Genomic DNA, 10,588 nt, shown 5'->3' with positions numbered 1-10,588 from the left:
CTTAAAAAAAGCTTTTCTTCGAGATTAAAGTTGAGAAATGGAGTAAAAAATATTTTTAACAATAGTAATATATGCAAATTCACGAGAAGAAAATGTTTTTCTAAGTTATTAATGACGGTCAGTTAGGTAGTTTTTGTGTAAAACGTAAAAAATTGGATTTTTTTTTATTATAAGGAGCTTTTTAATATAAAAAACGAAAAAAAAGTATATTAAAATCATTTATTTTTGTAAGTTATCAATATCCTCTCGTATCTACAACTCTTCAATTATACTTGTTAGTTATACAATACTATATGCTAATACTAATTTCTCTTCTCTAGGCGGTCTGGAATTATTTTTGATGATTTGGAATTTCTTATTTTTTCAGCTTAGAAATTTTGCCTAAAGTAAAGATAATTATTTTTTTTCTCATACTACCATTACTTATTTTATAACTAATATGGATTGTTTGTCCTTTTTTTTATGTAGGTTTAATAGTAGTTAAAAATTATTTTTGACGATTTCTTAATTTTCGTGATGGACGTCAAATAATATTAATTAATCAGATGAAAACAAGTTGATTATTCATGTGAGTTTATTTTTTGCATAGATAATTTTGTATTCATATAGGATAGATTTATTTTTATGTAGAACAATTATTTTTTCGTGTATAATAGAAATTTTTTTATCAATTTTCATAGATAAATAAATATAAATTTATTTTTTTAAATATTTTATGCTGCCATCAAAATTTTTTTTAATATTTTAATTAAAAATAATTTATTTTTTTTACAAATTACTATAGCATGAACGTATAATAGTTTGGGATTTAAGTATCAGTTGCTTCATCATCATCATCAGATAGCATGTTTGTTTCTTCTTCTTTCCCCTCCCCCTCCCTCTTCCCCTCCCCTCCCTCTCCCTCTCCCTCTCCCCCTCCTCCTTCCTCTTCCTCTCCCTCCTCTCCCTTTTTCTTTTTCTTTTTCTTCTCTTATTTCTATTTTTTTTTCTTTTTTCATTTTAGTAATATCAGCAACTGTAACCCGTGTGATATTTCTTGCTCTTCTTCCAATAGTTGTATAACTTTCTGTTAAAAAAATTTCTTGATTTGCTATTGTTTGTAATCTCTTAATTCCAATATCATACGCAATAATTAATTGATTAACTCCATCATCATTTAAATTGTTACAGAATTCAAATACTGGATTTTCAAGAGGATTTAAAGATTCAAAAGCATTTATCAATAAGTGTGCGAGCTCCCAAATCTTTTCCTTTCGAGATTGAACATTACGTGGTCGGGAACTTTGAACAGAATCTCCAATGTAATCACAAATCAGCATTTCTGTTTGTTCCTTTTCTAGTTGAGTAGCTTTTATTCTTAATTTCAACTCTTCCCCATCTGCCGGAATTCTTGTTACATTTTGTTTTACAAATTTTACTCCAAATATTTCTAGTGCTTCGTCATATGCAAAAAAATGTCCAGGACTTGTTAAATTAATGGATGGTGCTGTACGAAGCATTTTACGAAGTAGAGGATTATTTTCTATGCAATGTATATGATACGTTACAGATCTAGCATAATTTGATTTACCGGCAATGGGAAATAAAGGTGAAAAAGCTTTTAAACTTTCATGTTGTAAATCAAATATTCCCCATCTAATACCAAACCAATGTGCACGCCAATAACTAGCCCATTGAAAATATAAATACCAAACTTTTACACAATTATTTTCTTCTTTTAAAATATTATCTAATGTCTGTTTTTTCTTTTTTACATATATATGAATTGCTATTCCTACGGAAATCCAAATCAATTCCAATACTCTTGAAGTTGCTCTGAAATCTACACCTTTCTCTAATTTATCTAGAAATCGTACACCTAATATTCCTGCCATATTGAATATTCTGTAACCAGAAAAAATTGTAATTAATGCCATCATCATATCCTTATTGGTATGCCATTGTCCAAGGATCATTTTTGTTTTTTTGATTTGTTTTACAATAACTAATACCTCGTCTAAAAATAGCTTCATCCGCAACTACATTAATATATTCATTATTTTCCATACCAATTTCATTTTTATACATTTCTAGACATTTATGCACAGCGGAATCACTTGATGGTGGATCTCCAGCATCAAGAATTATAACATTGGGAGGCGGAAGATTAAAACTAACTTCAAAATGTGTCATAATTTGATTACGTATATCATCTTCATTAAAATCTGAACGATAATTAGGAGTGAGATTTTCATTAAACGTAAGTAATTGTTCAAAAACTGAATTAAAAATATTAAATGTTTGTTGTGAAAAATTATTTTGCCCAAAAAGTTTTTGCTTATTTTCGTCTTGTATTTCAATAATTTCAGGTAATTCATTAGGTAGTTGGTATTGAAAGAGCATCCGTAATGTAGCGTGTGAATTTCCTCTAACAGCGTCAAAAATGTTTCCATAACCAAATGTAGTTTCTTTAAAATCCACATTATCAATAATACCAAGATTCCAAATATTCTTTTCATGGCAAATTCGATCAGTTGGATCTACTAAGAGAAAGCACGAATTTTTTCCAAATTTCGTTCATGTCTTTGAGAGTGGCTTGTAATATTAACAACTTCTAAAATTCCCTGCAATGATGACAAAAGTTTTGGTTTTCGGCAAAGACTTGCCATTGTTCGAGGTAACCAAATTTTCCATCCTTTAAATGCAATGTTTAAAATTATTGAAATAAAAAATGTGGTTTGTTTAGTAATTTTTTCATAATTTAAAGGTTTTAATGGTTTTTTACGATATTTTCTTTGTCTATCTATTATTTTTTTTTTGTTTCATATAAAGTTTTTAAAAGACCATCATAAAATTGTACTAAACATGAAGGAAATATAGAACGATATTCTTCTATAGAAGTAGGTGATTCAAGTAATTTTTTGTGAATTTTTAATTCATTTTTCGCGAGTATTATTGAATGTGCTAATGCTTCTCCAAATTCAAAAAAATGTTTTGACGTAAGATTCTTAGGATTTAATTTTTTATCAAAATTGTAATTAAATTTGACTAAAATAAGAATAATAAGAATTATAAATAAAGAAGGTACTTCATTTTTTATATTTTGTACTGATAGTAGCGTTGATGATGTAGTCTCAGATTTTTCTTGAGTATTAATAATACATAAAATAGGAGCTAAATGTGCTAAAATTTTTTCTTGAAATGCTAAATTATCAGAATTAGCAATATTAAGAATCCAATATCCAATTACTTCTAATGCCTTTTTGGTATCGTTTTTATGATGTGACAGGTTATCACAATTTGGATCTTTTTTTATACCTTGTCCAACACGTTGATAAATATGCCCACCCTTTTCTTCATAACAATTCATACATATATATCGTGCATGTTTACTCGAATTTGTTGGAATTACAAAAGAATGGTATGTTTGCAATGCACCACATTTCATTTGCCCTATATGCAAGGTACCTGAATATTTTTACCTATAACTTTATATGAGTGATTTTCACAATTAGGACCACGACTAAAAAAAATTTTATTTTTATTACAAAATAAACATCTGCGTCTATGAATAATACTTTCCATATAATCTTTAGTTTGTTTTAAATTTGATGAATGCAATTGATTTTGATCATATAAAAAATGCGAATAACAAACATTTAAATCTTCAATTAAAAAATTTTTTGCTTTAACTTCTTCATCGTCAATTTGCCAAGTTCCAATCATTTGCCAAAGTCGTCTCAATTTTTTTTTAGAGTTGCACCGCTTAATTTTACCATCTAACATATCAATTACAACGCATGGAGTTAAATTTTCATTATTTGGTACTTTAGTAATTATTTCATCACGCTCATTATCAGATTCTGTCTCAGAAAAATTACTTCCTATATCACTCAGATCCTCCCAATTGTCTTCTTCCTCTGAAATATTTTGTTGAACTAATTTTTTTGCATTTGTAAGCATATTAAAATCTAATTCAAATAAAGATTCTAAAGATTCATTTTCCTCTACATTATCGAAACTCTCATTTTCATCATATTCACTATAAAAAGTTTCATTCTTATCCGTTAAACTTTCCTCTAAATTCTCATATTCTAAGCTTTTCTCTAAATCCATTATATAAATCTAAAAAAAAAATTTTTTTTTTAAGAAAAAAACACGTTATATTTTACTAGTTTTTGTTTAAAACTTTAAATTTCTTGTTATCTTTGGTAAATTTCAAGTTTTTCTTACCTTTTATTATTTTTAATATCAAAAATACAACAACTTCCAGCGAAGGTTAAAGTTGAATAACAAAGAGTATGAGAGATTTTTTTTAATAAGGTTATAGAAGCGGTCAATATGTTCGTTTTTTATTATTTAAGTTAGATCGATCATATTGTGTAAATTTGGTGTTACATATGATTTAATTTTTTTTAATTTAACGGAATTTAGGCCGGCATTACGGAATTGGCCAGAATTAACAAAAATTTGGCCAGAATTATAAATTGTTGATCGGCAAATTTAACCAGATTTAATTAATTTTGGCCAACTTTAATTATATATTTGTATTATACATTTGAAGAGGAATCTTTGCGCCATAAATTTTTTTTCTCGACCTAATAAAAAAAATTTGCCTTTTTTTATTGTGACATTTCCAGTGATTGGTAAGGATTCTTGTGTAGTCTTCCACTATTTTCCAGTGTTTTACTCACTGTAAATACTTTTTCCATTATACTATAAAATAATATAAATAAATTAAAATAAATATTATTTAAATTATTGAATTAAATAATATTTGGCATTTACTTCAAAGTTTTTGTAAGATAGTGCAAAATTTTGTGTTATGTCAGGAATAGCTAAAATATTTTTGATGCACTGTATTAAATTTTGATAATAAAGAAAATAATCTTTATCCTTATGTTTTGTTATAAGGACTTTACTAAATTCTAAATTAGAAAACTTCATGTTATTCATAAATGCTCATCCTTGTTCGATATTTTTTGGTAATGGTGATTCTGTAAGATTTGAATGTTTATTAAAAAAGTGTATTATTTCATTACCACCTTTATTGTTTATTTTGTATTTTATTACTAATAACATTAGATCTTTATAAGCATCACACTGGTAAAAAAATGATTTATCCTACACATATCTTACACATATTGGGTACTCAAAATGTAGAAAATCATACACAAATAATACACATATCATACACATATCGGGTACTAATATATATATCATACATATATCAGGTACCTGATAGGTATACTATATATATAAGTACCCGATATGTGTATGATATGTGTATTATTTGTGTATGATTTTCTACATTTTGAGTACCCGATATATGTAAGATATGTGTAGGATATGTGTAGGATAGACCATTTTTTTACCAGTGTCATTAGGAAATTCTGTGCAAGTTTTGGAATTAGGATTTTCAGATTCTTCAAAAATTTCAGGCTCTTTAGAAGAATCTAATATATTTTCAAAGTTATCTTCAAGACTCATCACTGATATTGCACTTCCAATACTGTTAAAAGACATGTTTTGTGCATCATTATCATCATCCACCTAAAATTATAAGCTAAATGAGTTAGTATATCTGAGCTTTTTCTTAAAAGCTCTAAAAAGAATAATCTGGAATATATAATTATCTTAACTTTATCATTTTTATATTCACTACTTTGATTACTTCTTGTATCCATGACATCACCAAGTTAAACTAAGCATTTACCAACCATTTATTAAATGCTTTAAGAATACTTAATTTAAGTGCTTATTAAACAAATTTCAACGCAGCTTGTATTCGATAAGCGTTATTTTTTTATTACTAACAGATTAATAATATTATATATTAATTTTGCATTAGAAATTAGTATAATTCAAATATTTAAATTAATTATATAATAAATAATAGTATATTACACTATTTTAATACTGATATTTTGATATTATTTTACTACTCAATTTTATTATTATATTTATTATACATATTGTTTTGTTATATTACATATGATACATCTTTTAAATTATGATTAATTAAATTTCTAACACTTCCAAAGACCCTCCCTGCTATTTAAAATTAAAAAGATTTCTAATTTTTTAATGAATTTTCATGCATCTGGAAACCAGGTTATCTAATAAAAAAAAGAATGAAATTAAAGTAATTTACTAAAAGAAATATATTCAAAAAAATACTTTGGATTCTTCTTACCAAAATTCTACGCTTCTAAAGACCTGGTTATCCGATCATCTAGAAAAAAAAAATATAAATCAAAACGTTAGTAAGATATTTTATTAAAAGAAATAAATCAAAGAAAACTCCAATATTCGCCAAAATCTGTATCCAATAAACTGGTTGTCTAAAAAAAAAAGAGAAGAAATCCAATGTGTTCAGATTTGAAGAGTACTTGTCAATGTAATATTGATTTTACCAACAAAAAATCCCATGATTTTGATTTTCATCAATAATCTTTTTTTTAGTCGCGAATCTATTGTCTTATTAGCTTTAACCAAACTTTTTTTTAAACCTTTGTGGATATATCCACTACATTTTCTACAATTTTCGTGCTCTTTATTGTAATGAAATAATTTTATTTAAATAATGCACGCTATCCAAGTCTGAAGAGCAAGCCGTCTAAAAACGAAATGTTAAAGACAGTTCGTTAAATAAATAAATTAAAAAATCTCTTCTGATTTCTTACCGGAATCTAAGATCCACCTAAAAAAAGGAAAATAATGAAACGTTAGTAAACGTTTTGTTAAAATAAACAAAAAATAAATAAAATAAATAAAGAAATAAACTTATGAATTCACGTCAAAAAAGTTTTGAAAAAGCTGATTAAAAAAAAGAATAAGACGAAACGTTAATAAACGTTTCATTAAAATAAATAAAAAAATAAAAGACAAAAATTACTTATCAAAAAGTCATGTTCAAAGAGCCGAAGACCCACCTAAAAAAAACAAAAAAAAAACGAAATTATTAGGTTAACATTTCGTTATAATAAAGATGTTTAAAAAACAAAAAAAAACTAAAATATATACCGTAATTTGCGTGTACAAAGACTTGAAGAAAAAGAAGCCATCTAAAAAGAGAAAAATAGATGAAACGTTAGTAAACGTTTCATTAAAGAATTATAAAAACAGCCCCTTTCTTACCAAATTCAAGTACTCAAATTCAAGCCATCCAAACTCCAGAAACCAGAAAGATCTGCCTAAAAAAGAAAAAGAAATGAACTATTAATATAGTTCGTTAAAAATAAAAAATTTAGTAAAAAAAATTAAGACTTACCGAATTTCTAAGCCATCATCAATTATTTTAATAAAAAGGAATATGACAAAAATTTGAAGTGCTCTAAAAAAGAAAAAAAGTGAACTGTTAATAACAGTTCATCAAAGTAGTTAAATTAAAGAAAATAAAAAAAATATACCGAAAACTCATGCGTCAAAAGAAACCAAAAGACCGTTTAAAAAAAAATGAAAAATGAAACTGAATTTCCACGCGTCTAAATATAAGAAAAAAGAACAAACCCGTCTAAAAAAAATTAAGAAAATGAGCCATTAGAAACTAGCTTGTTAAAATAAATATAATTGAAAAAAAAATAGTTTACCAGAAATGTGTCCAGAGAGACTGAAATAACCGTTTAAAAAAGAATTTTTGGATTTTTTTGTAGGTGATTTTAACTTTTTTTTTAAACAGAAGAGGGAAAGGATGAAAAAAAGGAAAGAACAAACTCAAAAAAGAAAAAGAATGAAGGAAATGGAAATGGAGAGGATAAAAGAAAAGAACGAAAAAAAGAGAAGGAAAATGGGAAAAGGAAATGTAATGTAAATGGATAGATAAGCTTATAAGAAATTTGGTAAAAGAAAAATGGAAAAGTGAAACTTCGTTGAGTAAAAAAAATTATCAATTTGATAATCTATATCACGTGATACTCGTAAGTCGTAATACTAATTTAATAAAGTAATCAGGTCAACTGGCCAACTCGACCTGATATGGCAAGCCGAGTTGGACATAATTATCAGACATTGTGCGATAAAATATCAAGCATGGCTTGACAAAATGTCACCCTGTGTCTGACATTTTACCTGTTTATGCTTGATTTTCATCTGTCCCGTGCTTGATATTTATCTGTACGTGCTTGATATTTTTATCTGTTCATGCTTGATGTTTATCTATCACGTGCTTGATATTTTTATCTGTTCATGCTTGATGTTTATCTGTACGTGCTTGATGTTTTATCTGTACGTGCTTGATGTTTTATCTGTACGTGTTTGATGTTTATCTGTACATGCTTGATATTTATCTGTACGTGCTTGATGTTTTTATCTGACCATGCTTGACATTTTTATCCGTCCGTGCTTTATGTTTTTATCCATTTGTGCTTGATATTTTTGTCCGTCTGTGCTTGATGTTTTTGTCCAACTGTATTTGATTTAATCCAACTATGCTCAATAATTTTATCTTTGTCAAAAATTAGTTTCTTTGTCAGCACAGGGTTGATATTTTGTTGGTCACATGTTTTAAGTTTAGCATAGTTTTAAAAAATTTTTTTTTTTTTTATTGGCTTTTTTTTATAAACAAATTTTGTAGAGAATTTTTATTTTTAATATAGGCAAAGGCTTAGTTTGATAGAATTTCTTTGGGAATTTTTTTAATAAGATTTTTTTTGATAAAAAATTTCGTTAGAAAATTTTTTTCATTGATAGGAACATTTCTGAGTTTTTTTTTTGATGATAATTTCGTTAAAAACTTTTATTTGATAGAAATTTTATTGGAGAATTTTTTTTTGATAAGATTTTTTTTGATATGTACTTAACAATTTTTTTTGATAGGAGAGATTTTTTTTTTTGATAAAGAATTAATTGAGAATTTTTTTTTTTTTGCAGAAAATTATTTGAAGAATTTTTTTAATAGGGAAGATTTTTTTTTGATAGATAATTTCGTTACTAGAAAATTTTTTTTAACAAGTGAGATTTTTTTTTGATAGAGAATTTCGTTAAGAATTTTTTTTAATAGGAGGGAGTTTTCCTTGATAAAGAATTCTTTTGGGAATTTTTTTTAATAGGTGAAAGTATTTTTTGACAGAGAATTTTATTAGAGAATTTTTTTTTTTTTTTGATAGATCATTTCGTTAATAATTTTTTTAACAGGAGATTTTTTTTTTTGATAGAAAATTTTGGTAAAGAATTTTTTTTTTAATAGGAGGGAAGTTTTTTTTTGATAGAAATTCTTTTGAGAACTTTTTTTTAATAGGTAAAGAATCTTTGAATTTTTTTTTAATAGGGAAAATGTATTTTTTGATGGAAGATTTTCGTTAGAAATTTTTCTTAATCAGGGATATTTTTTTTGATTGAGAATTTCATTAGAGAATTGTTGGTTGAAAAGTTTTTTTATTTTTTTGATGGAGAATTTTGTTAGAAGTCTCAATAGAAAATTTTATTGAAAATAGTTTTTTTTTTAATAAGGGTATTGAGAATTTTGGCTTGAAATTTTTTATTTAATAAAGAATTTCATTAGGAATCTTTTTTTTTTATAAAAAATTGATTGAAAATTTATTGGAAATTTTTTATTAAATTTTACAATTTTAATAAATTTTTACTCCTCTTCGTCATCCCATAACTTCTTTTAATCTTCCATCGCTCCTTTTCGTCTCCCATCACTCCTTTTCGTCTCCCATTGCTTCTTTTCGTCTCCCATCATGCCTCTTCGTCTCCTATCACTCCTTTTCGTCTCCCATCACTCTTTTTTGTCTCCCATCGCTCCCTTTCGTCTCCTATCACTCCTCTTAATCTTCCCATCACTTCTTTTCGTCTCCTATCACTCCTCTTAATCTTCCCATCACTTCTTTTCGTCTCCCATCATATGGCAAGCCGAGCTGGACTAAACTATCAGGCATTGGGCGGGTGAAAAATCAAGCATGGATTGACAAAATGTTACACCGTGCCTGACATTTTACCTGTTCATGCTTGATATTCATCTGTCCATGCTTGATATTTATCTGTACGTGTTTGATATTTTTATCTGTTCATGCTTGATGTTTATCTATCACGTGCTTGATATTTTTATCTGTTCATGCTTGATGTTTATCTGTTCATGCTTGATGTTTATCTGTACGTGCTTAATGTTTATCTGTACGTGCTTGATGTTTTATCTGTACCGTGCTTTTGATGTTTATCTGTACGTGCTTGATATTTATCTGTACGTGCTTGATATTTATCTGTACGTGCTTGATGGTTTTATCTGTAGTGCTTGATGGTTTTATCTGACCATGCTTGACATTTTTATCCGTCCGTGCTTTATATTTTTATCCATCTGTGCTTGATATTTTTGTCCGTCTGTGCTTGATGTTTTTGTCCAACTGTGTTTGATTTAATCCAACTATACTCGATAATTTTATCTTTGTCAAAAATTAGTTTCTTTGTCAGCACAGGGTTGATATTTTGTTGGTCACATGTTTTTAAGTTTAGCGTAGTTTTAAAAAAAATTTTTTTTTTATTGGCTTTTTTTTATAAACAAATTTTGTAGAGAATTTTTATTTTTAATATAGGCAAAGGCTTTGTTTGGTAGAATTTCTTTGGGAATTTTTAATAAGATTTTTTTTGATAAAAAATTTCGTTAGAAAAT

At 26.7% G+C, this 10,588-nt stretch overlaps 3 protein-coding genes across 3 annotated transcripts; all 3 read right to left on the bottom strand.

Moving 5' to 3' along the window:
- Positions 1–836: 836 nt before the first annotated feature.
- On the bottom strand, positions 837–1,874 carry OCT59_001840 (uncharacterized protein; the record flags this gene model as incomplete). Its single annotated transcript, XM_066144112.1, has 1 exon — positions 837–1,874. One exon carries the CDS (start codon positions 1,872–1,874, stop codon positions 837–839), a length of 1,038 nt encoding a protein of 345 aa, XP_065995310.1.
- A 52-nt stretch (positions 1,875–1,926) lies between these two features.
- On the bottom strand, positions 1,927–4,095 carry OCT59_001839 (uncharacterized protein; the record flags this gene model as incomplete). The annotated part of the gene is made up of 3 exons (XM_066144111.1): positions 1,927–2,522; positions 2,824–3,432; positions 3,558–4,095. The coding sequence occupies 3 exons, from the start codon at positions 4,093–4,095 to the stop codon at positions 1,927–1,929; spliced, it is 1,743 nt and encodes a 580-aa protein (XP_065995309.1).
- An 846-nt stretch (positions 4,096–4,941) lies between these two features.
- OCT59_001838 (uncharacterized protein) lies at positions 4,942–5,666 on the bottom strand (the record flags this gene model as incomplete). Its single annotated transcript, XM_066144110.1, has 3 exons — positions 4,942–4,976; positions 5,355–5,532; positions 5,622–5,666. The coding sequence occupies 3 exons, from the start codon at positions 5,664–5,666 to the stop codon at positions 4,942–4,944; spliced, it is 258 nt and encodes an 85-aa protein (XP_065995308.1).
- Between the last annotated feature and the right edge of the window lie 4,922 nt (positions 5,667–10,588).

This window comes from Rhizophagus irregularis, chromosome 10, assembly GCF_026210795.1.
Source record: "Rhizophagus irregularis chromosome 10, complete sequence".
NCBI classification, from domain to species: domain Eukaryota; kingdom Fungi; phylum Glomeromycota; class Glomeromycetes; order Glomerales; family Glomeraceae; genus Rhizophagus; species Rhizophagus irregularis.
Note: the sequence above shows the minus strand (reverse complement) of the source record. Positions and strands in the feature narration are given on the sequence as shown.